The sequence below is a fragment of the Lutra lutra genome, chromosome 13, assembly GCF_902655055.1.
Source record: "Lutra lutra chromosome 13, mLutLut1.2, whole genome shotgun sequence".
In the NCBI taxonomy this organism is placed as follows: Eukaryota; Metazoa; Chordata; class Mammalia; order Carnivora; family Mustelidae; genus Lutra; species Lutra lutra.
This window is the reverse complement of record NC_062290.1, coordinates 2,539,606-2,565,418: the sequence shown is the minus strand read 5'-3', so window position 1 is coordinate 2,565,418 and position 25,813 is coordinate 2,539,606. Positions and strand designations below refer to the sequence as shown.

Sequence of the window (25,813 nt, the reverse complement as noted above, 5' to 3'; positions counted from 1 at the left end):
CTCAGAGCCGGCTCTCCTGCACCGACAGCTCACCTGCCGACAGGCGCTGACCCTGTCCAGCTCGGGGCGCAGGAGTGTTTCCCTGAGTCAGCACGCCCCCACGCCCCCACTGGGGACCCCAGGGACACGATGAGGCTCCGCCAACCCGAGGCGACCATCCCATCACTCAGTTTGCCTTCCATCCATCCCAAAGCCCAGGGTTCCCAGGACCTTCTGTAAGAGCCTGGAGGTCAGGCCCTCTGGACCAGACAGGTGAGTGCCGGCCCAGCCTGGCTGGTGACACGGACGTGTGGGGCTGCCCACCCAGCCACTTTACCTTCTGAGAATTCAGCAGCAGCGTCTGCACCGGCTCGAGGTCCTGGAAGAGCCGTGTCTCCTCGATGATGTGGGCCTCGTTCTCCAGGCTGACTCCTTTGTGCAGGGTGCCCTGGTCTGCAAGGGCAAAGCTAGAGGTCAGAGACGTGCCTGGGAGGGCAGGACAGAGCCAGCCCTGCCATCGGCCATGGAGCAAATGGTCCCCGTTCTAACTCTCAACTCTCTGCCTCGATGGGACATGTAGAAACCGGTGCTCTTTGCACTCTGGAAGCGGGAAAGGAAAAACCAGCAGCGAATGCACCTCGGCCTCGTGAGCCTGCGTCAGCCTCAGGGTTTTCTGAGAAACCATCGCTGACTCCAGTGGACGTCAGTGCAGTGAGATGGTGCTGGCAGGTAGGAGCAGAGGCAGCTCCCAGGCTCCACTGGCCCTCTTGGGTGCCATCCCTTGCGGGGCCCCAGGCAGGCGAGGGCAGGACCCCCCGAACCTGGCTCAGAGCATGCTGGAAAGCCCCCAGGGCTGTTTGTGGGGCCCGCCAGCTGCCACTGGGCCTGGCCACTAGTCCTCTCCCTGAATGGGCTCTCACGGCAGGTTGGGACAGGCTCATCTGACCCCACGGGCAGCATTTGGACTCCCTTTGTGCGAGCCTCAACCTACCACACCTGAACCCCCTGACAGGGACCAGGACTTGCGTGGTCACAGACCTCAGACGCCAGTGCCGGAGACTCTTCGGTAAAGCGCCGTGAACACCGAGGGCACTGTGGGGAGGTGCGGGGCCCCCGCAGCAAGGATGAGCCGGATCTGCTGGGGTCCTGACCCTGGGGACGGGACCCACCTGTGCCCACAAACATGACATCGTAGGGGGTCCCATCCAGAGCCCAGGTCCGGTCCACCACGAGCTGTGTGTAGTTCACGTCGCTTCGGATGAGCCTGGGCCTGTTGTCTATCGGGGTCACGGAGCTGTCCATTAGGGGGTGGTCCTTGACGAACTGCAGGGTCTTGTCCGGCAGGCTGAGGGAGCTGGAGAAGTTGGCCGCCCGCGCCTCGCGGTTGATGCACTGCCGGGAGGAGAGCGGCTGGTCCGTGCGCGCACTGCCCCGCGGGGCTTAAACACGCGCCCGCGGGCTCCTTGCCCCAGCGGACGGACAGGCGGCCTTCCCCTAGCAGTCGGAAGGCACATGTACCGCTGGTGGGAAAGGCCGCCGGCCGCGATTCTGCTGGCGACACACAACTGTGAGTCACCTGTCCCTGTTCGCAAATCAGAAACGCATCACGCTCCTTCCTGACACCCAAAAAAGTACTGAACCCAGCCCAGTTCCAAGCGCACGACGGTCAGCGCGGGCGGGACTCCTCTGTCCCTGGCTCTCCACGGGTCTTGCAGCCCGTGCGACGGTCTGACCGAGGTCGGCTGACAGCCCGGAGGGAGGAAGAGGAGGAGGCGGGAACCGGCGGGGCGGGGCGGGGCGGTCCAACCGGCCCAGCAGCCGCACCGGCTTCTACACAGATTCACCAATTTTAGGAAAAAAACAAAACCAAAAACATGACTCCTGTTCACGGGTAGGGAGCACAGGTCCTTGACAAACACTGCGTTTCTGTGCGGGAAGCACGAGATCAAACAGACCGACTTCCGGGGCTCAGAAGGGGCGCCTGCTCGCCGGCCCCCCTGCGGCCCCGCCCCACCCCGCTCGGGCCCGCCCACTCCCGCCCCGGCCCCGCCCACTCACCGCCCCGGCCCCGCCCCACTCACCGCCCCGGGCCTGGGCGTGGGCACCGCGCCGTTGTAGCGCACCCACTTGGTGTGGGACTGCTCCACCGTGGTGCTCTGCATGTACTTCCCGCGCGAGAAGACCTCCTCGGCGGTGGACAGGTTGTAGGCGCACACGGCCGACAGCCCCACGTTGTTCCTGGGGAGCAGGGGACGGCGTGACCATGCGGGCGGTGGGCCCGCCGACGGCGCCCCCCGGCCCGGGCCGGCGCACTCACAGCTGCGGGGTGAAGACCCCGTAGATGACCGGCTCCTTCAGGCCCTCCGCCCGGAGCACGAAGACGTCCTGCAGCACGTTGAAGACGAGGTTGCTGTCCGGCCGCGAGCAGATCAGCCGGGCCTTCAGGAAGGACGTCCACTTCTTCTGCAAGGTCCGCAGGCCGCCCTGGTCCCCCTGAAACCAGAAGGACGTGCGCGGTGGGGAAGGGCAGCTCCGCCCGGAGGGACCGAGGCCACGCTGACCCCGGGCCGCACACGCCGGCGGCCACCGCGTCGTCCTCTCCCATCCGAGCACGAAACCCAGAGAGGCCTGTTGGCAGTGGCCTTGCCTCAGCCGGACCCACAGGTGGTCCCCACGCACGCGCCTCGCAGCGGCAGATGCCCCGCCGGCCTCGCACTGCGAACCAGGGGCTCCCATGGGCCTCCGTCCTCCTTGCACAGGACCAGGTCATCTCAAAGGGCTTTGCGGGATCCTCCATAAACATGTTTTAGTGAGCTGGCCCCAGGGGACGACGCGGACACGCTTGACGTGACCTGCTTGGGAGACAGCCCTGAAACAGCAATCTGGACGCTGGAGACTGCGGAGCGGAGAGTACTTACTTCGGACGTGAGAAACTGCCCCCGACTGCATGTTGGAACGCTGAAATCCCAGTTCCCACGGGCTCAAGCTCACACAGTGAACGAAAACCAACTTCCTATAACCTGGGACGTCTGGGGACGGTGTGTCAGACACAGGCCTGCTGACACACCTGGGGTCTGCAGGGGGACCCCCCCCGGCTTCCCCAGGGCAGGCTGAGCATGTGGCAGCCCGTCCACACCCATCTGCAGCACGAAGGCAAGGTGGTGGGCAGACCGACATTCCAAAGGAAGCTTCGAGCCTGGCCAGGCGGTGAGGCCTCCAGACACAGGAGCGCCCTGGGGTGGGGGAGCTGGTGGGGGGAACAGGGCCTGGGCTCACCTTGCACACCCGCGCCACCCGCGGGATCATCAGCTTGAACACAAACTCGTACTCCACGGACACCTCGGTGAAGAAGAAGTAGACGCGGTCATCCCCGCTGTCCATGCCATCTGGACGCTCTCGCATCACGTCAGCGTAGACGAAGCTCGGTTCTGCAAGCGACAGACATGGGGTCGCCCCTCTGCTCAGCTGGGCTGGGCACCACCCCCAAGCGACGCAGGAGGGGGCGTGTGCCGTGTCCCTCCCGCGGGGCCTGTGAGAACGGACAGCATCCCAGCCCCGGAGACCCATGGAGGACGGCGCTCAGACAGACCCCCAGCCGGCAGATCCAGGTGGTGCCTAGAGCCCCCTGCCCACAACAGCGGAGCAGCCCGTGGTCCCGGCTCCCCCAGACTCCCTGCGTCCAGGAGCCCAGGGGACTTAAAGCCCACAGCCCGCTGACCAGTGCCCACAGGAGCTGCGGGAACCCGATGGGCACACGTCGTCCCAAGGGCAGTGGCCCGGTCAGCCCGGGTCACCAGGGACCATCAGGCCTTCACATCCTGAAGGATGGTGACTGCATCCGTCTTCAGGGAGGGGAAGGTGGCCTCAAAGCAGCATGGGCTCCACGGGGAAGGACTGAGCTGGGAGTCCCAGCGGCTCCAGAAGCTCCCTGTGTGGGAGCCACCACGAGCCTGGGGGGAGGCAGGGAACCGAGCGCCCTCGGGGAGGCTCACAGCCACCCAGAAACCCCGCGGCAGGGGCACCTGCATCTCACCATTTAGCCACGGTATCGCATACTCCGTCCTCAGAGGGCTGTGGGATGAGTTTCGGGAGATGATGGGCTCACTTCCCAGAAAGTTGTAGGAGGTCCCAGAATACAGCTCCCCGTCTTGAGTGGCCCCGGACGAAAGAGGAAAGGGGGTCAGCGGCAGTGCTCCTGTCACAGCTGGGCTCAGGCACCCCGCCCCCCAGGGAGGGGACAGACCACAGCCCTGCTCCTGGGCGCATGGGGCTGCTGCTTCTGGAGCCTTCCCTTGCATTTCCAAGACCAGGACAATCGTGCGCTCCATGTGAAAGGTCCTTTTCGGGGGTTGGGGTGCTAACACCAGGTGACCCTGCCCCCGGGGAAGTGACAGACATAATGGTGGGCGCACGGGGCTCCTGGCCTGAGGCTGTGGCACCTCAGGGACCTCCCTCAACAGGGGCGGGCACGCCGTGAACTAGAGATGCGTGATTTGCATCTCATGAGCCACCTAAAATAACCCCTCCTGCAAACTTGACTTGTAGCCCCGGAGGTGGCCGGTCACCCTTTTGCACGATGAGTTCAAACACTCACGTGGGGGTCTGCGGAGAGGCCCGGGTGCCTTCTGTGAGGACAGGGAACACAGAAGCAGACGGAGGGAGCCGCGCTAACCTGGGGGAAGGACTCACCAACCATGACGGACGTGTAGCTCTGTGCGGGGTCAAAGGGGCACCTGCCCTTGCCATCCTCGCTTCTCCCCAGAAATTTAAAGGACGTTAAATCCTGCAATCAGACAAGAAAGAGTGTCAGGAAACGTCGGCATTTCCGCGCTCGCAGCAGCTGCCTGCTGTGCCATCGCCGAGACGTGCTGTCGGGGGCGTGGGGGGAGGGAGGAGTAGATGCGCGGCCCTCTAGGTCCCAGGGCTAAACGCCGGTGCCTCGAGAGCCACGTGGGGTTGAGGAGCCGCAGTCCACTCGGCTGTGAGGTGCAGACGGCTCCGGGGTCACGGGGCAGACCCGGGGCAGGAGGCCAATGGTGACTGACCGAAAGCCACGTGTGGGATTTCAGCATCAAAATAATGGCCATTCTGCACTCACACCAGGCAGGGGTGATCTCAGGCTTGGGTATCCCTTCTGGCCCAACCAGGGAGCCCAAAACCCCGAAGCGTAAAGAAGAGGAAAGCTTTGTACAGGGACACTGAAACCGAGTTTGATGACAGGTGACATGATGGGGAATGGCCCGCCCAAGGATGGCCTAGGTGCGTCCGTGCCTGCGCGCACCCCAGGAGGAACGTCAGAGATGAGACGTGTCCGTGGGGACGCACGGCAGGGGAACGACTTGTGAGCGGCTGGAACGGCGGCGGGCGTCACCTCCCACCCTCCAGCACGCCCGAGCTGAACACCACACTGTGCCGCAGAGGGTGGCTGTGCGGCCGGCTGCCCATCGGGGGCTGGGGGAGAACAGATGCGGGGTGCAGAGGGCTCATGGGCCTGGGGAGGCTGTGGGCCCACCTTCAGTGGACAGACTCCCCGTCAAACCAGGGAGCATGAGCTGGGGTGCAAATGGTCCGCAGGTCTAGGGGTGGTCGGGGGGGCCGTGTGAACAAGGAATCGGCCCGGAGAAGAGCCGTCAATGGAAATGACTGCATCTTCCCAGGGGACGACAGGCTTGGCATTGGCCATGTATGGAAGTGTGGCTGTTCCTAGGCCTCTGGGGGCGGTGGGTTGCAGAGCGGCACCCCCCGCCCCGCTCCCACCTGTGTGATCAACCTGTCGGCGTCAATGTTTTTATTAAAAATGCTGGGAAAAACTATAGGTCTGGATTTCAGGGAAGCCGGACTCCCTTACCTAACAATGGACAGGCCCATGGGGTCGGAGCCTACATCCCGGAGCCAGAAGCTCCAGACTGACCAGCGCGCAGCCAGCAGACCCCCAGGTGTGCAGACGTGTCTTAACACGACCTGGCACACTGTCCCCTCGCACAGGAAGAGGCCCAGCCTCTCTGAGGACGGAGGTCCAGCCCTTAGCAGTCCGCTTCCACCATCACCAGTGTCTGTGGGCCCAGACCGCCAGGTGACCAGGCCTCATGCCCCCGCCCCAGGGGTCTGTGCGCGCAGTCTCCACACAAGTCCTTCACTGGCCCCTACTTTGTGCCATTGTTCATCTCTGACTCAGGTTGGAGACTCTTGTTTAAATTCTCATTGCTTTGGGGCTCCAGCAAAGGACGCTCTCCATGGCAGTACCCTTCCCTCCCGGCCGGTGCGAAGTCAGGGACGGTCACTGGAGGACAGACCTGGCCATCCACACGTGCATTTAAAATACTTCTCTCCTCTCTCTGTGGTCGTTCTCCATAGCTCAGCTGTGCCTGAGTGAAAGGGGCTGCTGCCCTCCGCCCCGTGCTCAGTCCTTCCAGCTCCGGGTCAGCGAGGGGCTGGGGAGCCAGGGTGGGGGCCCTCGGCAAAGCCCCTCAGGCAGCACGAGGCAGGCCAGGGCCAGGAGGACTGCAGTGGGCTGGAGCGGGAGCCGCTCACACACCCAGGCTGTTGCCCCTGGAGGGCATGTGGTCCAGCACCCTCGTCAGCGGGCCCTGTGTCCACAGCAGACACCACGGGGCGAGGCCCCAGAGCAGAAGAGCCGCCGCACCCTCTCGCTCCAGCTCTGGAGGTCGGAGTGCCAGCTGGTTGGTGTGCGGTAAGGATCTGCTCCCCCCACAGCGTCCCATGGAGTGCAGAGAGGGCTCCAGAGGCTCACAGGCCCCCCTCCGAACACCCTCACATCGGGGGATTAGGGCTTCCCAGGGGCTTTGGGGGACACTCATTCAGCCTGTAGCACAGGTGAGCCCACAACATGCCCGCCAGGAGCAGAGTCCTGACCCACCCATAAGACCAGCACGCAGGTCACAGCAGGCCTCCCATAGGCACAGAACGTGGCAAGAAGGGTGCAGGCCGGACCACGGCGTGCTGGTGCTGTGCGGGTCAACAACTCACTTTCCAGGGGGCCCCCCCACTGCCAGCTCCGTGCCACCAGCCGCCAGTCCCGTGAGTCCTGCCCTGCCACGCCCTCGGGGCCAGTGGGCTCCTGGGAGCCTGGCGAGTGGGCCGCAGCTACCCGAGGCGCCCCTGCTGCTGGCCATCAGAAAAGCCTACTGCTCTGTGGAGCGGGGAGCCCCACCGCTGCGCCAGGAGGGGCTGCCCAGCCTTACCAGGTGGTCGCAGGCCGGCTGGAACGCGTTGGTCCCACACACGTACAGGGCGCTGGGGCCGAGCGGCTGCAGCACTCGGATGTAGTTGAGGCATTCCGTCTGCGAGGGGACATACACACACATCAGCCGCCCGCCGGCCCCACATGACCAGCACCCCGCCGCCCCCCCCCCCCCCCCGGCACCTCGGCTGGCCCCCATCTCACATGCTCGCTCGGCCCTGCCTGGGTGGTGGGGACGGTCCCAGACCCGGCCCCCTGGACAAACCCGTCTGCGGCATCCCCAAGCCGGCCATCAGGGGCCAGGACCCATCACTCCATCACTGATTCACCTCTGCCAAGATGCCCACCACCGGAGAGACCCATTTACTCTCACTCGACACTCGGCACGTGCCTGGTGCGGCCCGAATGGTGGGTGTGTGGCATCCCGCCTGCCGTCCCCATCCCTGGGGATCCCAGCCCGCTGCCCCAGTGCGCGGGGCCAGAAACAGCGGGTCTCTGGGGACAGGCTGGGTGAGGGAGGGGCCCGAGGCTGTGCCCACATGAGAAAACCTGATGCCATAGAACACGCTATTTTAGGCTGAAATGAACGTACTGGGATCATATGTGCTATTGTCTGAAATTATCTCTGATCAGGGAAGATTTTCTGGGTTTTTGTGTGTTTGCCCCCAGGATCATTTCTAACTGGTTGGCAGTAAGTCACCCTCCCCACGGAAGCCGGGAGAGACCGCTGTCCCTGAGCAGCCTCCACATCGGGCTGGGCGGGCACTCGGCCTAATTTAGCTCTCGGACAACTCCCTGTGACACCAGTGATTACCACGCAAAGCCTGCATTTTCCCCATTTCCTAAAGCAACTTTGGATCTAGTGATTTCAGCAAAAATAATAGTGCAGGGCGCCTGGGTGGCTCAGTGGGTTAAGCCGCTGCCTTCGGCTCAGGTCATGATCTCAGGGTCCTGGGATCGAGTCCCACATCGGGCTCTCTGCTCAGCAAGAAGCCTGCTTCCCTCTCTCTCTCTCTCTGCCTGCCTCTCCGTCTACTTGTGATCTCTGTCAAATAAATAAATAAAATCTTAAAAAAAAAAAAAATAATAGTGCAGCAATCTTCCCATCTGTAAAGATTTTGAAGTCAGCCGACCACTGAGATCTACCTTAACTCAGCTGCCCTGCCCAGCTACCGAGGAAGACAGAGGTCCTATGCTCAGAGACTCAGGCAAGGGCCCGGCCCCAGATGCGGGCAGGAGGCCCAGACGGTGGTGGGGTAACCCGGAGCCTTGGGGGAGGCAGACCCTCGGGCCAGTGCGCCGAGGTGCCCAGTATCTCTTGGGGAAGTGGCAGATTCTCAAGGGATGGTCCCTGCCCCAAATCCAGAAATCCTACGGCAACCCTTCCAGGCTGCTGGGGTGCTGGGGAGGTCCGAACCCTGCATTTCACACCTTTAGTCAACAGGCACGGGAAACGATTTTCTCTGTCAAGTTTGAGACCATCTGAATCAACGCAACTAAGTTAACCTTTACCGAAGGGTTTCCCAAGTGCCCGCCCTGTGGGCTCCTGTGTTGAGAGACCCCGCCTCAGCATTTGGGCACAGAGGGGAACCCCAGGATGGGTCGCGGCCACGCGACCCAAGGGTCCTGAGACCAAAATTACCTGTCTTGACTTCCCCTTCTCGGCACATTTTGCTTTTTTATCTTCTGAGACCTTCCAGTAGGCCTGTTAGGAGAAAGGAGAGTCCATTCCAGCACACAGGCCCCGTTCCAGAGGGGTGCGGCATTAACATGCCGGTTTGCAGAGCCCCCCGGGCGGTGCTCAGCGCTTAGGAAGAGCCCAGAGCTGCAGCAGCGAGTGAGTCCCCGTGCCCGTGGTCCCACGCTAAGTGTCCCGCACGAACGCGCCTCCCAGAAGGCCTGGCCAGCACACGCGTCAGAGCAGTGCGTTTCCAGGGAGACAGAGGTTGTCATCAGAACACGTGAAAGCAGAACCAAGTCCCGCGGCCGATGGCGGCGTCCCTCAGAAGGTAAACTGCCAATGATTTTGTCGATATAAAATGCTTAAGGACACGGGAGCATGAATGTGGATGGGCCCCGGCCGTGCTCGCCGGACCCCAAAGGGACACAGGACGCAGTGAGAGAGAGCAAGAAACCAACCCCAAGTGCTGGGCTCGTGTGTGAGGACCCAGCGGTCAAGGACAAGCTGCCACTGGCTGCGAAGGAACAGTCTGAGCTCTGGGCAGGGCTCGGGTGGCAAGGGAAGGAGCCACATCCCACACGCTCAGAAGCGTCTCTCCAAAGCCGTTCTGCAGATCCAAATGGCACAAACGCCGCTACCTCCCTTCAGAGAGAAGGAGCTCATCAAAAACAGGCTAGCGGAGGCCACCACTTCAGGTGCTGATCCAACTATTTCCACAGGAACTGGCCCCAGGGAAGGTGACCCCGTTGTGGACGCCTTCCTGCTCCCACGTGGAGGAGAGGCCAAGCCAGGAAGTCCTGGGACGCAGCTCTGAGATGCACCGAGGGCCACAGCAGGGGCCTGCCCGTCACCAAGGACGTGGGAGCGGTTGCTCTCCCAGAGACAGGCCAGGGCAACAGTGGGACGTGGACACTTGCTGGGCAGAGTGGCCAGCCCCACAGACGGTCCAATTTCAACTGCATTCAAATGTCATTTATGACTATGGAATCTGAACACCAGTGATTTGATGACATTTTTTGGATGTGATTGTGGTATTTTGCTAATTCTGACAAAAAGGAGTCCTTTCCTTCAGGGAGGGGACACCTCAGGAACCCCTCGTGGATGAAAAGTGTGTCTGGGAATTTGCTTCGAGTAGAGGGAGCAGAGCACCGGGACGTGGGTGGAGGAGGGTGACCCCGGAGCCAAGCGGGACAGGCCTCCTCGATCCCACTTCCTCTACTCCTGTGTGTGCCAGAGATTTTCCACAATGAAAAGGTAAAAAGTCCAAGAGGGCAGGACAGAGGCCCCCGGGTGAGTGGCTGGCCCAGGGAGGACAGAGGCTGTTGGGAGGCAGGGTGAGGAGGTGGCTTCAGGGGGACAGGCCCCTTGCTGGCTGGAGGGCAGGAGGCTGCGTGGCCAGGAAAGGGCCTGACGCCCCAGGAGAGGCCCAGGGTAGAGTCAGGGAGAAAACGGTGGGCAGGTCTGCGGTCACGCCCTACCTCATGCTGCTTCTCGGAGACATTGTGAGCACTCAGGGCAAACACGGCTTCCCGGGCCCCCACGTACAGGGTGGTCTTATCCTCGCTCAGCAGCAACACCGAGTAGTTGAAGATGCCTGGCTCGTGAAACTTCTCCAGGTGCACCTCTGGGGAGGGAAGAGAACATCAGACCTGCCCGAGCCTGGACACGGCGAGCATCCCGTCCCACTTTAACGCACCACCACGTTGCTGTGGCTGCACGTGGATCCACCCCCTAGAGGCGGCTCCTGCCCGAGGCCGGCACTCAGACCCACTAAGACAGTCACCAACACCATGCAACCCTGCAAGGCCCCGAGCCACTGTGCTCGACCAGTGCTGTGGCCCAGCGTCCCTTCCTGCTCCCTCCAGTGGGGTTCCAAACCCTGCACTCAGATGGCCTCCCAGGAGCGTGACCTCTGAGGACTCTGTCCTCTGAGGGGCATGACCTTCAAGCATGCGATCTCAGGCTGCTGACCGCTATGCTGTCCACACTCTCGTGTATATATGTTTAATCTTAACACAAAGTATATGAGAATGTAAACTATTTAAGCTTTTCTTATTTAGGAAAAAATGTGATTTAACTCAAAATCTTAAAAAAATCCAATCCAGTAAATGTATCCCTTGACTCAAGCAGATCTCGGAGTTAAGCACCACGAAGTTAGAAACAAGTGACGTGGGGCGCCTGGGTGGCTCAGTGGGTTAAGCCGCTGCCTTCGGCTCAGGTCATGATCCCAGGTCCTGTGTTCAAGCCCCACATCGGGCTTTCTGCTCAGCGGGGAGCCTGCTTCCTCCTCTCTCTCTGCCTGCCTCTCTGCCTACTTGTGATTTCTCTCTGTCAAATAAATAAATGAAATCTTTAAAAAAAAAAAAAAAAAGAAACAAGTGACGTTTCCTCTCTCAAGAGGGAATTGCACGGTCAAGCAGGACGAGAAGCGGGCGGACTGGCAGGGACAGAAGCATGTCGGGCGTTTTCCCAAGGGGCACTTGCTTCGGTCTGACTGTCCTGGCGTCCACATGAGTGCCGTGAGCCCGGGTTTTGTGGACCGCTGGTTCCACGTAAGGACCAGGTGTCCACGCGCTCTGCTGTTTGGATTCTCCCGGGCTGGAGACAGCCACGCAGAGAAAGGCTGACCCGGCGCACAGGGCCTGGGACAGCCCATGAGATGGCTCAGCCCCGCCAGCAGCCCTCGCTCCTCTCGCCGGGGAGGCCGGGGCTCTCAGGATGCAGATCCCAGGAGAGGAAATAGGCAGAGACCGTGGACAGCAAAGGAAAGCAGCTGGCCCCGGAAGCTTGGCCCCATTAGTCCCCAGACAAGCATCTGGAGTGGCTGTGCCCGGGGAGCGCACAGCACCTCTTCAGGCTGTCAGGGCCCCAGATTCAGAAACCTAAGCGGCAGTCCCCGAACGTGCCGGACAACCGTCCCACGTGCCCCAGGTTCCTGCCCACCCGCAGGAGCAGGGCTGGCCCGTACCTCTGTGCTCCCAGGTGATCCGGGGCTTGGGTGCAAAGGCCACCGCCATCCCGAACACCATGGCCAGGGCGGCAAGCAGCCCCCCGACAGGGACACACATCCTCACACACTGCAGAGCGGGCTCGGGCAGCAAACGCTTGTGGGCCGGAGGGCTGCCGTGGGTGTCCCGGTGGACACCGCTCAGGGCCTGGCGGCTGTGAGCTGTGGCACAGCCCGGAGCTGGTGGGCACTGTAAACCTCGAGGACCAGCATTTCCCAGGCGCCAGGCAAGGTCACCACCGCCAACGTTGAAGGTTGCCCGGATTTTAAGCGGTGCACTGCTTTTAGGCCTCACGAAGAAATTCTGGAAGTGAGAACAAAGGTCAGAGGTCAGGATGCCCGTCGTAACACAGCTTCTGTTCCCCGCCGTGCCCAGGGCTCTGTCCACGCCAGGGCAGGGGTGGTCGGGGCACAGGCTCACGCTGACACTGTGACCCATTCACCAGGAGCGGAGCTCCAGGGCAGATGCCAGAACCCAGACCGGGACGAGCACCCACCCAGCTCCCCGGCCTCCCCTGTGCGCAGATGTGGCACATGCCCCGCTGGTGACGTCATGCAAAGGTGCGAACCAGGCAACAGGTGCCCCCTCGGACCCTGGCTTCCCAGCTCCCGTAGCACCCGCCAGGGAGGTCAGCTAGGCGAAAGACCCGGAGCACCGCGTGGAGGCGGAGCCGTGTGCACGCAGGCCCACTTCGCACGCACAGGAGCACACACGCACACGTGACCTCGCCGTGCGGGACAGCCGGCCTCCTACCACACACAGGCCCTGCCCCTCCAGCCACACCCGAGAAGTCCCCGTGCCACAGAAAGCACGGCTAGGGGCTCTCGGGGTCCCTGGGAAGCCATTCGTTGGAGGGCAGAGGCTGTGGGCTGGGGGTGTGCTGGTGCCCCGGCCCCCACACCCTGCCCCATGTGCCGTCCCCAAGGTGCCCTGCGGTGGGGGGCAGGGCAGCCTTGCTGTGTGGACCACTGAGGCAGGGCAAACGCTGGAGCCTCTTGCCAGGACGCCAGTGGGACCGTGACCTGGATTCCTTCTGGCTTCTCAGGACAGGGCTGCAACCAGAAGCTACCGGAACAGAGGCAGGACGCCGTCCCGCCCAGACGTGCTGCCCCAAGAGGCCCCACAGGAGAGCCACTGGTACGCCCCACACAGTTTCCTCTACAGTGAGACAGCAGAGCAGCCTGCCTCCCTCCCCCAGAGTGGGCCCTGCTCACTCTTCTCTTCCTTCTGTTCCACCAAGCCAGCCCCCCTGCAAGGCTCAGGCCAATGAGCCCGAGCTCCTCTCTGGAGCCTTCCCTTCACCCCCACCATCACCACCACTCAGGGACGGCCAAGAGGCAGCCAGCCACACCGCCCTCAACAATTCCCCCTGCTCAGCCTCCCCAGGGCCCCCGCAAGCTACACGTACCAACTCGGGCTGCTTCCTGACACCGCAGCCAAACCGAACCTCCCAAGAGGGTGTGAGGGGAAGTTCTCACTTCTGTGCACCTAGCCAAGCCACTATCTCCAGGAAGCCCTCCTGGGCTGCCTCCTCATCCTTCCCAGAGGTCACCTCTCATGCCGCTGGAATCCTATCATGTTACGGTGGACTTCGCGGGGTCTTCCCTACATCTTTGGTCTGTTTCTCAAGCCTGTGCCCTGGGCGCCACTGCCCCACTCCACTTAGTAAAGGAAGGACTCGTGGGGGGCCTTGGGGGAGGACTGACAGTGGGCACAGCCAGGCCTCAGCTGCCTGCCCCCTTTCTTGTTGGGGCGCTTCTCTGCCTTTCCCCTTCCTGCCAAAGGTGTGCCGGCCAGGCCTGTCCTCACCCCGATGCCACTACGAGGCCATGAAGCCAGGGCAGGGCACGTGCTGTCTGCGGGGACGGGCTCGCCCTGCGTGGGGGCCAGCACACTGTCCCACCGATGGCCGGAGGACCATCCTTCTTAGGTTTGGGCTGTGTGGTCTCTGTCTCAGGTACTCCAGTCCCCGGAGTGGCACAGAAGCAGCCCCAGACATGTGTCATGGGACACACGCGGCCAGGCACCGGTCTGCAAGCTGAAACCCAGTCTGGGGTTCACGGGAAGGGCCAGCCCCCACACCCCACAGCGAGGGTGGGACTGGACGCTAAATCCAGAAGCAGATGGGCCACTCAGTGATGGAGGAACAGAGGGATGGAGAAAGGGAGGGATGGAGAGAACAGAGTGAGGGACAGAGAATAGGGATAGAGGGAGGGACAGGGGAGGGAGGAGGGAAGGATGGGGGGAGGGAGGGACGGAGGGGCACTGAGAGAGGGGGCATGGGGAGAGAAGGGGGAAGGAGGGACGGGGGGAGCGGGGGGAGCGAGGGACAGGCGGACTGGTGGATGGAGCGGGGACGGGGGGACTGGGGGACGGAGGTGGGAGGGGGACGGGGGATGGAGGGGGACGGGGGACAAGGGATGGGGGATGGGGGGATGGGGGGATGGAGGGGGAGGGGGAGGAGGGGGGAGGGATAGGTGAGGACGGAGTGGGGAGAGACGGGGGAGGGACGGATGGAGAGACAGGGGGATGGTGGTGGGAGGGACAGGTGAGGGTCACGCACCTGCCACAGCTGCCCCTCCTTCTTGCCTGCCCCCCAGGCTGACCCCTGGTCCATCTTCGTTCTCTCGGCTACCCCCAGGGTGACTGCCCCCCACGCCCATCCCTGTTCCCCGGTGGGCCCACAGCCCCCTGGCTGCCCTTGTCACCAGACTGACCTCCTACTCCACAGCCCCACCTCCCTCGCCTGCCCCCAGGCTGGCTTCTGCCCCTGGGCTCCTTCCCCTGATGCTGGCTGTGGGGTCGATATCACCTTGCCAAACAGCCCCTTCCCGCTCAGGACGGGCTTCAGGAGCTCCCAGTGCCACATGTCACGTGCCTGATAAACAGTTCACTATGTGGACTTCAATTCCCCCAGAACTCAGAACAGTCCCCTGGAGTGATGCCCAGCTCCACCGTGATTCGTGTGCTCAGCTCTGGAGATGGACAGCGGCACGGGGGACAGTGGCCAGGTGACCTGCTTACCCTCTACCACCTCGCAGAGACAACCAAGCCATCAGGGGGTGGGGGGATCCCAACAAGCCTCAACCTCATTCCCACACCTGAACGTAGGCACGTGTGTGCCATGCGTGCGCTGACGGGACCCAGGATGCGGATAGCAGCGGGGTGATGCCGTCAGACAACCAGCCTGATGACTGGCGGGTACATGGGGCAGCAGCGAGGGGCCAGCCGTGCTGCCCCAGCAGGGAGGCCCACAGAGGGAGGAGTCAGAGTGCCTGTGCGGCATCACCAGACGTGCATGTGGCCATAGACAACGCTGTCTCCTTCTGGGGAGGAGGGCTGTGTGTACCTGCACATGCCCCTGACCCCCTGCTTAGCGCCAGCCTGGCATTTCCAGGGCAACCACTACACTGTCCAGGCTGGATGCTGGCTCCTGGGGGACAGTGGGGCTGCCCTGAAATGTAGCTGGCCTGGCCTGTCATCATGGGGAGCTCAGCCTCCGACGCAGGAGACCCAGGCAACCCCAGGAGATGGGCTCGTGAGCATAGCGCACCCCGACCACACGCCAGCGGCCACATGACAGCAGGTGGGACGACCCACACTGTGTCCAGGGAGGGTGCCGCCCCCCGGCCCCCACGGACACACATGTAAACATATGCGGACACGCATCCAGCTGTGAACAGTGGTTACCGCTGGGGAGGGAGGCGAACGGCCAGGGAGCGCGCTACTGGTGTCTGTCTTGTACACAGTGAGTCACACATTTACACCGCTGTGTGCAAGACTGACAGTCCCCGCCCCACTGAACCAAGTCCCTGCGCACACGCTCCATCCAGTCCGCCCAGGTGCGGAGCGGCGCATCCCAAAGTCCTCCGTGCGCCGGCCCCTCCCCCAGGGCCACCTGGCGTCCATGACCTGTCTGTCCCATCTGCATGTACATGAAGAAGGGGACGGGGCCTCCTCTGCTCTCTAGGATGCATGCCTGTTAGCAGGAGCAGGTAGGAGGAGGGCCCGTCCCCCGGGCATTACCTCAGGGGCCTCCAAGCTGCTCACCCAGCCTCAGTGCACGGACCTGGTCGTCCCTCCCAACTCCCCCAAGATCCCCAATGATTTCTTTTGTTTTACATAAGATCAACAAACAAAACCAAAGACCAATGACCTGAGGGGAAAATACTGGTAACCCAAGTGTCAGGGCTTGGAATTCCTAATCTGTGCATCACCCCTACCAGCCAGCAGCCCGGCCCAATGGGGCAGGGAACTGAAAGCACACGCGTGTGAGCCCACACGTAAACACGGACAGTGCTAAGGGCCCTAGAGGTAGAGCTGCATTTGCTAACACGGCCCCAGCAAGCCAGCCAGGCAGGTCCCGGGGCCGGCACCAATGCCAGCACAGCACGGCGGATGGGGAGGCCAGTGGGGCTGCTGGAGGCCAGCCAGAGCCACATCCGTGCAGGACAGGAATGACTACAAAGAGAAGTGGGGCGCGGGGCTTTCCTTCTGCTTTTACATGAAGCTGACATTTCTCTTTCTTTTTAAACTGGAACTACATGGTCGACATGAAGATTCATCACAAAATGGCCCCAATCCAGAGCCAGGGTGACACAGAGAGCCCTCCCTGCACGTCGGACCCCACTGACAAGCCCCCGGCACTCCAGGAGAAGCTGGAGCTTTGCAGGGCCCCAGGGGCTGGAGGCCCAGAGACCCGGAACAGAAACACAGGGCGGGTAGGGCAGGGGTGGGATGGGGAGAGGCAGGCTGTGCGCGGGACTCCAGGGGCCCAACATGGACAGATGCCTGCATGGCAGCAGCTGCGTCCCGACCCCGGCCCCGGTGAGCACATAGGGAGCTGGGACCAACCGTGTGCTGGACCCCACTGAGGCTTCTACAAGGTGTCGGCGTTGCTAGGCTGGGCGCACGGAGAAACCACATTTTTACCTGTATCTTGTGTCTCCAGAAACGTCCCTCAGTCGTTTCCAGGACGGAGTCTTCAGAAATCTGGGCTCTGAAAGTAACAGGAAAGAGACTATTTCAGCATGTAAGTCCTCCGTCCGTGTACCCACAGCACCACGAGGAGAGACACACTGAAAAGAAACTCTTGCATTTTTTTTTAACCTCCAGACCCCAGGATGGGTGTGGCATTCATGCACTTGTACAAACGGGAGGGAGGAGAGAGTGTGCAATCGCACCCATAAAGGAAGTGTAACCTGGTGGGTCCCCAACTGACCACAGTCACTTCCCTGCAAAGTAAGCCCGCCAATACACCCCACGGTCTTGGTCCGCTATTTGCCAAAAGAGAATGAGGCCATTAGTTTCAGATCTGTATCCTTGAGAACTTATCCTCCCCGAAATCCAACAGTCGGGGGAGCCCCCAAAAGGGAAGCCTGAGTCCAGAGGGACGACAGACGATCAAAGAGAACGGGAGTGACCGTCCCAGCAGGCACCGCGCAGGTGCGCAAAGGTGTCGAGGGCATGGGTGCCGGTCCCCTCGCGGTTGTGAGTGACCCGCCAGTTTCTAAACCTCAGAATCAAACACTAGCAGTTTTTGGTGGTTGGGATATAGTTTTGTTTTCTTTTGCTTTAAGAGCTGGTACACCTCGTGCCATTTTCTGGAAGACTGCTGAGAAGTAGGAGGTGCTCGCTGGAAGCAGGGCCAACACTCCGTCTCTCCCACACGGCACCCCCGGAGTGGGACCCGTCACGCCCGCAGCAGAGAGACGGCTGGCACCCCACCCCATACCTAGGACTCCCAGAGTCATGACTCCCAGGGTCTCCCAGGGCCCCTTGCGGCCCAAGACATGTCCCAGGAACCGGAGCAAACTTGACCCCTGAGCACCGGTGGAAATGGTTTTGGATTCCTCCATCTCAGGGTCTGATTCTGGGTCAGCTACTGCTGACCGCGCACTTGTAATACCTTCACACGCCAGCACGCCAGGGAGCACTGCCCCGACGAGCCCGCGCCCTCCCAGCACCCAGGACCCACATCTTCTGTTTGAACGCTGGGGGAGGCAGTGCCACGACCGATGGACAGCGACAGGCAAGTGTGACCAACCGTGGGGCTTACCTGTTCGCACGGGCAGGCCACCTGAGCGCCCCTCAAACACGGGGGAAGAAAGTGACGCGTGCGTCGCAAGAGAAGTGTACAAACAACCCGAATGCCAAGAAATCTGACACCGAAAACCTACTCTCTTCTGGAAATTCAGTTAGGCCTTTGTCACGTCCCTAAATACAAGCCCAGAGCTGCTTGCTCTGTGGTCAGACAAGGCATGTCTCGCGTTCCCCCGAATTTCACGGCGCTGAGCACCGAGGGCAGGCTGTGTGTCTGTGAGCCCCTCTCACCCCGCCTCACCTCTGCCCTCCGCCAAACAGCTCCAAGCCCCACAGTTCCGGACTAAAAAAAAAAAAAAAAAAAAAGACACTTCCGGCCCCGCTGACAGCCACGTCCCGGGCCCCAGCTCTCTACACCTGTCTACACTTGTTTCTCGACTGTAGTTCGGTATGGCCACGGCGGAGGGCAGGGGACGTCCTCACACAATTGCTCAGCACCCTGCAGAGCTCTGCGGCTCCCTTCACTGTGCCTTTCTTCTCAGATCGCGCAGGAAAGAATCCAACAGCCCTTTGGTGAAACTAATCAGGAGAGAGAAGCGTTTCCCTCTCCCTCTGACGGCTTGGCCTTGCCACCCCTCCACTTCCCACGGTGCAGGTGAGCGTGGAAGCTGCAGCCCACGCCGAAGGCAGCGGTCCCGTGGCCGCTCTGACCACAGCAGAGAGCGAAGGCGAGGCTCGTCCTGCACGCGTCCGGTCTCTGTTCTGCAGATGTGACCTCACCTCCCAAAAGCCCCTGACCCTGACCGCGGGTTTGCACATCAAAGCAAGAGGCTCCTCCCCACCTCTGAGAAGGGCAGCCATGAGGCCAGCTGCTATAAGGCGCAGTGACGAGGGGCCACAGGGCAGCACGGGCCCAGAATCCTGACCCCGTTCCCCACCAGGAATTCAGGTGCAGGCACCCCACCCATGTGAGGTGCCCTAGCAGGGGACCATTCGGACTCTGGAAACGGTGGACGACTGTGCCGCTGGGGAAGAAGCACGAGGCGAACGGCTCCCTCATGCTCTCCTGGTGGGAGGGTGGCCGCGTGTGGCCGCGTGGAACACAGGATGCAGCTTCCTCAGAAAAATCAACAGAACGACTCCACCATCCAGCAATTCGACGGCTGGGTATCTACCCAATGAAAACAAAACATGAATTTGAAAAGACATCTGTATCCGTATGCTCGTGGGCATTACTGACAATGGCGAAGACATGGAAGCAGCCCCAATGTCCTTTGATAGATGAATGGATAAAGAAGGTGTGGTGTGTGTACACGTGTGCACGCGCACACACACGCACACACACACACACAGAATGGAATATTATGCAGACCTCAAAAAGAATGACATTTTGCAATTTGCAAGAACATGGAGGGACCTAGAAACTATCACGCTAAGTCAGAGAGAGAGAAACACCGTTTACTTACATGGGTATCTAAAAAACAAAACAAATGAACAAACAAAAAACCCAGACTCTTAAATAGAGAGCAAACTGGGGTCACTGGGGGCAGGTGGTGGGAGAAGGGGGGAGATGGAGATTAAGAGGTACAAAATCCCAGTAATAATGGAATGAAGTCTCAGGGATAGGAAGTAGGGCACAGGGAGCATCACCAGTAACCCTCACAATGCCACGTGGTGACAGATGGGGACACTTAACGGTGACGAGCACCGAGTAATACAGACTTGCCGAATCGCTACATTATACGCTACTCACATATGGCTCCCAGTTTGAAGCTTACTAAATGATTCCATCAAAATACAAGTCTCCACGAACAGCAGACAGGCTTCCCATCATTTCTGACTGATTGTGCATTTGCTGGACCTCCATCTAAGGGACTCTGACACGGCACAGAGGTCCAGGGGCCGTGAGTGCAGAGAAATCCCAGCTCAGTGCCCCAGGACAGGAGGGGCAGGCTTGCAGCCACAGAGACCAGGAAGTCCAGGAAGAAGCGGGGGTGTCCCTTGTGGGCTGGCCAGAGGGGAGGGCAGGACCTCTGAGTGAACTGTGGGTCTCCTTCATAGCGCTCACCCGTGGGCGCCACCCAGCGCTCCCAAGCCTCCTCCAACGCTCCAATCCTATAATTCACAACTCTATAATTAAATAGGATAATACTGGACATTCATATCTTTGCCAATTTCTCACTTAAAATTCATTTTTAAAAAAGCAGGCTCCACACTCATCATAGAGCTGGAACGCACGACTTCGAGATCAAGAGTCCCACACTCTACTGACTGAGCCAACCAGGCACCCCTTAAAATTTATTATTAAAGACTGATTTTAACTACCAGCAAACTCAACCCAGGAGCTCTTCTAACCAGAGCCTATCTGCAGAACGTATTTCCTTCTGGTCCCCGCTGAAGTCTTCTGTTACTCGAGGCACACATTTTTGCAATGAAAGAGCTGATGTCCACTACCCTTCTTATACTTGTTTCCAGAACAGTCCATCACCCTGGGGCTGGAGCAGGCCACAGCTCAGCAGGCAGGGATGGGAACCACTCTCTGTGGAAGCGTCTGGCTCCACGGTGAATGGATGCTTCTCGAGGAGCTCAGGGCAGAGATAAGGGGCACCCCAGCCCCACAGCAGGCATCTCCTCCTCTCTGCCGTCAGCCAGGGCATGAAGGTGTCACAGAATTGTCTGGAACCGTGCCTACCCCAGGGCTGGCTCAGGACCATGCTCCAGGCCACCTGGGGCAGTATCCTGCCTGCCAAGTGCCCTCAGGGGCAGTATGCACAGTCTCACCAGGGGACCCGACTCCTGCCCCTTGCACAGCCCCGCCGGCTGTAGAGCGACCGGCCACTCTCTCCACTCAGCCACAGTGGGAGGACGGGCCTTGGAGCCCTGACAAGCCCAGGTCTAGGCGGACAGTTCTTTTTTAAGTCTAAAAACCACAAAATGCCACTCTCTTTGCCTTCATCTTTAGTGACTCCTTGAAAATACACAGCAGGGTCCCAGAGCCAGGCCAGCTCGACCGCAGGCCGCCATCCAGCTCAAGTCTGCAAAGGCTGAGCCAGAACAAGGCCCTCTCCTTGCACCTGGCCTCCCTCCGGGACGTGGTCTCTGCTCTCCCCTTGGCAAAAACTCATGAGAGAAGCACGTGCGGTGGGCGAAAGCACTGTGAGGGCCCCGGGGTTGGCCCCCAGCGGGACATAGGGTCCATCACCACGTCCAGGTGGCCGCCATGCCAGCCTCTCTGCACAGCCACCTGCACACAGGCGTCTGCGCTGATTCTCCAGCTTCTATACCCCTTCAAGGGGACCCCCGGAAATGCCCCCTCAGGCCCCACAGCCGCTGTCAGAGTGCCTGGCAGCCAAGCTTCTCACGTTGAGCCTGGGCCCCTATGATCCGTGTTCTAACCGCGCCAGCCCACACTCCATCAACCATGGGCCTTGCGGCTGCTGTGGGCAGGTAGGAGCTGGACAGCACCAGGGTCTCCATGGCTGCCAAGATGACCCCCGCCCAGTCCCCCGCACACGGCTTCTGCCCCGAATCTCAATCATCTCTACTTCCCAAACAACACGCAGAGGCACACCCCGGTGTCAGCACTGCCACAGCCTGACCTTTGAGGGGAGCGCAAGGAGCCCCACACTGGACCTGACTCACCCATCCCACTGACCCTCCCTTGTGGTCCTTCTCGTCTTCCAGATGCTTCCAGGAGCCAATGCTGCATGCGGGACGAGGGCCACATAAAACAGTGCAGGTTTGGCCTCGAGCAAACCCCACGCTCAGGGTGGTTGAAACAACTGGACCGGACCCAGCAACCACTCTCGTCCCTCCCAACGGCAAGTGGGTGTCTGGAGCGACCTCTGCTGAAGTCCCAGGTCAAGGGAAGCCCAGCCCCCGGATTCCAGGGGTCCACTCTGCAGCCTCCACACAGGAGAGGGGTCTATGCTCCGACCGCAGGCCAGGTTCGTTGGACGCTGGCCCTGTGACCTGCCCTGCAGCCCAGAGCGTCCAGCCTTCCCACAGTGTGGACGCTGCAGCAGACAGGCGTCCCCTGAGGCCCGTGTCACCTCCCGGGTGCCTCAGGAGGCACGAAACACGGAAACATGGCCGTGGTTCTGTCCCTGCCCCATGTCATCTTCTGGGTGGGAGGATGTGGGCTGGAGGCTGGCTGCCCCTCACGGTCCCCAGCGGGCCTGAGGAGCCATCGTCCCTCCTGGGGCCTGTGCTGGGGAGTGCGGAAGAAGCCAGGCGGCATGGACACAGTGGGGTCTCCTCATCGCTCACGAACCAAAATTCAACGGGAAGATCTGCAAGAGCCTCTGGAACCTTCCTGCACCAGTATAAGCTAGGCCGACCCTCTGTCCCTACTAGGGCCTTGCCACTGCATCCCTGGAGAGGACAGAGGCTTGGCCCCAGCCAGCTCCCGCTCGTGGCAGCCATGGCAGGGCCATGGTTGTGCCAAGCAAGCCTGAGAGAGGCCTCTAGGTGCTGCCCCCAGGTGTCCCCATGAAAGCTGGGCCCCTCATCCAGTGACAGGGACCTGGGGACAGACCAGGGGGGCCCCCAAACGTGGTGCAGAGCAGCACCAGGCAGAATACAGGATTCCTGCCTCCCTTTCTGCCGGCAAGGGCTAAGGAAACGGCCCCGCATTCTGCCACAGACTCAGGAAGCAGGGGGTGTGCGCATGTCCACGGCCCTGTCTACTGCGGGTGCCGGGACCCGAGGTCTCATTTCCTGCAGAACTGGTCCCGGAGCCTGGCCAGCTGGCTGTGCCACCCGACAGGCAGAGCTTGGGGCCACCCCACATGCCACCCTCCCGGGTGTTGGGCTGCGTCCAGGGAGCACGGTAGGTATGTCCCAGCACAGAAACAGGCTGAGCAAGGCCCCCGCCTCGGGGACGCGTGGTGGCCCTGAGCAGTGGCTTCACATCTCGGCCGGTCCCTGACGGCCATCGCCTAGGACTGAGCTCTCCAGAGCACTGCCTCTGTCCTGCCGTCCTCACCCTGAGGACATACAGGGCCGGGCTAGCCGGCACAGGGCCCTGTGGGGCAGGCTGCAGCTGGGGGGGCTGGTCTCCGTTCAGGAATGGCACCCCTCTCTTCACAAAGCACATGTGCAGCTGGCCCGCCTGCCTCCGGCACTTTGCCTCCTGTGACCACACACTGACATGGTCCAGACCCAAAAGCGGCACCACCGCCACGCCCCTACTGGGGACATAGGAGAAACTGTGTGCCAGACACAGGGACCTGGGCCTGGCCTGCAACTGTCCCCCAAAGGCCACATGCGGGCAGGGCCATCCAGGAGGCCATGGGGCAGCAGTGAGGGGGTAGCCCTGGGCCAGGCCCCGGGCACAGCTCCCCACAATGCACACATGTGAGCTGGTGCCTGCGAGAACCCGGAGTCTGGCCCCTTCAGTGCAGATGGGAGAAGCAGAGACAGCCCCGCGCCCGTCCTGTACCAGCACAGCCTGGTCCCTGCACTGGACTGCCCTCCGGGCTGGGACCCCAACAGCACCCGGCCAGCCCTACCTCCAGACGCGGGGCGGGGGACACCCCTGGATAGGAAGTGCCACCTGGAGAGCAGAAAACCAGATCCTACCGGGCTGGCTGCAGGTAGGCTGCTGGCTTACAGAAAAGCAGAAGGCTCCTCCAGGCTTTGACCTTGCAGCTTCCCTAAGGGCTGGCGCTGCCCCGCCCCACCCACCTCCGAGCAGCCTCGCAGACCCTCCAGGCACCGGAAGCTCTGGGACCGGAAGCTGATGTGTGGGCTGGGGGAGGGGCGGGGCTGCCCTCCACACCCACCACATCCGCCCCATCCACCCCCCTGGGCACAGACCACCTGCCACTGGTCTGGAGACAGATCCCATCCTCACCTTCCCCAGCAGCCCCCCACCCCCAGGGATGCCCCCACCCCCAGCCACCCTCCCAGAGACGCAGCGGGGGGCCCTGTGTCCCCATCATCCCAGCACAGCCTTTCGGGGGGGGGGGGGAGGGGAAGAACAGCTGGTCAGGTCACCTCGTGCCACCAGGGACATGTGGGCTTCCTATAGAGGCTCTTCCAGCAACCGGACCGGCCAAAGACCATCCTCCTCCTCGTTGTCATCCCTCCTTCACACACAAGACAACAAAGGCCCAGACACTTCCAGAAGTCACACCAGGGGCTAGCCGTGCATGGAGAGCCCGAAACCCGGTGTCTGCCCCCCTGGCCCAGTCCCCAGCACCGCCTTCTGAGTCCTTAGCACTGGAGAGCCAACGTTCCCCCTACGTGGGTGACCCTGACCCAGGGGCCTCATGGAGCCACTACACACAGCTGGCCCCATCTGGGTCAATCCGGTTCCTCACCAACATCTCACACGTGTTCCAAGTGAGGCACGCAGCTGGCGGCCCTAAGTCTGGCAGGCCTGGGCCCCCCAGACAAACCTGCTTGGCTGACTCCTCCCTGACCGACCGGGGCTGGGCTGGGCCCCGCAGGAGGGGGCCCACCTGGCTGTCCCGGACGCGCTCCCAGCCACAGAAGGCAAGCCTGCCCAAAATGTCCCTGTGGGGGCCGAGAAAATTAAGGCCATCCCACCTCAGGTTTAGCTGATGTGGGACACAGAGGCAGAAGAAAATCATTAAAATTCCTCACCTACTGACAAACCCTTGAAACAGAGTGGCTGTCCCCTGGGGACTCAACTGCCCTCACCTTGAGGTTTTGCTAAGGACAATCCTAGCCTGACCGACGCCTACCCCGACAGGTCCGACCAGGATCCTGTAAGTCTACTCTAACAATTCCTTTAGGAAACTTTATCTCTAAACCTCAAGATAGTGTCGAGACTCATTCCCAAGCACAGGGCCCACCGATACACATCTAAAGGGTCTCACGAGAAGATTTTTATTACTGGTAATAAATAACCTTTCTCCCAACATAGCTAGCCCCTCAAGGTCCTGGAGACCTCGCTTCGCTTCCAAAATTCCTTAGTGACCATCCCTAATCCCCTTTGTCCTCACCCACCGCCGAGGCCACCCCTACTCTGCCTTTAAAAACTCTTGGACTGTAATCTGGTTCCGGGTCCAAGTCCCTACTCTGCTGCGTCGGGTATACTTGGGCCCAAGCTTGAGCTTGTCGAATAAACCCTCGTGTGACTGCATCGGTGTTGGCTCCTTGGTGGTCTCTCGGACGCGAAAACTAGGGTACAACAGTCCCAGGTGACAGAAGGCTCTAGAAACGCTTCAGCCACAGGGAGAACACTCCTCACAAAATCTCAGAACCAGATGGTTTTTTTTCTGAAATATAGATGCGAAACTACACCTGCCGAGCTTGCCCGAGACGCCCCCCCGGGTCCCAGGGGGCCACCTCTCTTCTATCCCAGCTACACTGGGCAGCCCCTCACACACACCCCTGCAGAGACCCACCGTCAGCAGGCTGGGGACCCTCCATCTTCAGTGGGAAGCGATTTTCTGCCTCCAGGGGGTGCTTGCCGCCAGCTGCAAACCCCCACCCCACCTCGAGCGGCACCTGGGCGCCAGCACCGGCCGGGGGAGTGGGGGGAAGCCAGCCCGGCTTTCCAGAGGAGTCCGGCAAACATGCCGCCTGCTCGCTCCCCCGGCCTCAGCAATCCCGCCCGTTCAAACGGATGTGCGCGTCCACGCCGCTTCAACCGCAAGGACTTGGAGCGCACGCGCCCCGGTCCGGACCCGGCTAAATAAACACCGTCCCGGCCCGCCGGACAGGCGACGCGGACTGCCGGGCCAGTGCTCACCGACATGCTCAGACTGACGCGTATGTTATCAGACGCAGCGAGGAGGGGCTGAAACAGCCCTGCAGGGAGACTCACTCGTGCCAAGGGCCGCCAGGGACGCTGCGTCCAGCAGGGCCCGGGGTGACGTCCGCTCCACCGCCACGGCCGGCACTAGCGGCTTTCAGCTGAGCTCGCCA

At 61.4% G+C, this 25,813-nt stretch overlaps 1 protein-coding gene and 1 long non-coding RNA gene across 4 annotated transcripts in view; one reads left to right on the top strand and one right to left on the bottom strand.

Moving 5' to 3' along the window:
• The window catches only part of SEMA4D (semaphorin 4D), a 40,407-nt gene extending 16,690 nt beyond the window's left edge, over positions 1 to 23,717 (bottom strand). For all 3 annotated transcript variants that reach the window (XM_047700152.1, XM_047700153.1, XM_047700151.1), the window contains exons 1-13: positions 23,425 to 23,717; positions 16,802 to 16,868; positions 11,830 to 12,172; positions 10,340 to 10,485; positions 8,823 to 8,885; positions 7,182 to 7,280; positions 4,669 to 4,762; positions 4,013 to 4,126; positions 3,256 to 3,407; positions 2,297 to 2,472; positions 2,061 to 2,217; positions 1,149 to 1,371; positions 317 to 432 (exon numbers count right to left, since the gene is read on the bottom strand). In XM_047700152.1, the coding sequence (XP_047556108.1) occupies positions 317 to 432; positions 1,149 to 1,371; positions 2,061 to 2,217; positions 2,297 to 2,472; positions 3,256 to 3,407; positions 4,013 to 4,126; positions 4,669 to 4,762; positions 7,182 to 7,280; positions 8,823 to 8,885; positions 10,340 to 10,485; positions 11,830 to 12,172; positions 16,802 to 16,868; positions 23,425 to 23,711 (2,037 nt within the window). In that variant the 5' untranslated portion in view covers positions 23,712 to 23,717. The remainder of the gene's footprint in view (positions 1 to 316; positions 433 to 1,148; positions 1,372 to 2,060; positions 2,218 to 2,296; positions 2,473 to 3,255; positions 3,408 to 4,012; positions 4,127 to 4,668; positions 4,763 to 7,181; positions 7,281 to 8,822; positions 8,886 to 10,339; positions 10,486 to 11,829; positions 12,173 to 16,801; positions 16,869 to 23,424) is intronic.
• LOC125083490 (uncharacterized) overlaps positions 1 to 24,190 on the top strand; it is a 28,147-nt gene extending 3,957 nt beyond the window's left edge. The window contains exons 2-4 of the long non-coding RNA XR_007122287.1: positions 11,027 to 11,030; positions 18,988 to 18,998; positions 24,180 to 24,190. This is a non-coding gene — a long non-coding RNA (uncharacterized LOC125083490). The remainder of the gene's footprint in view (positions 1 to 11,026; positions 11,031 to 18,987; positions 18,999 to 24,179) is intronic.
• The last annotated feature ends 1,623 nt before the right edge of the window (positions 24,191 to 25,813 follow it).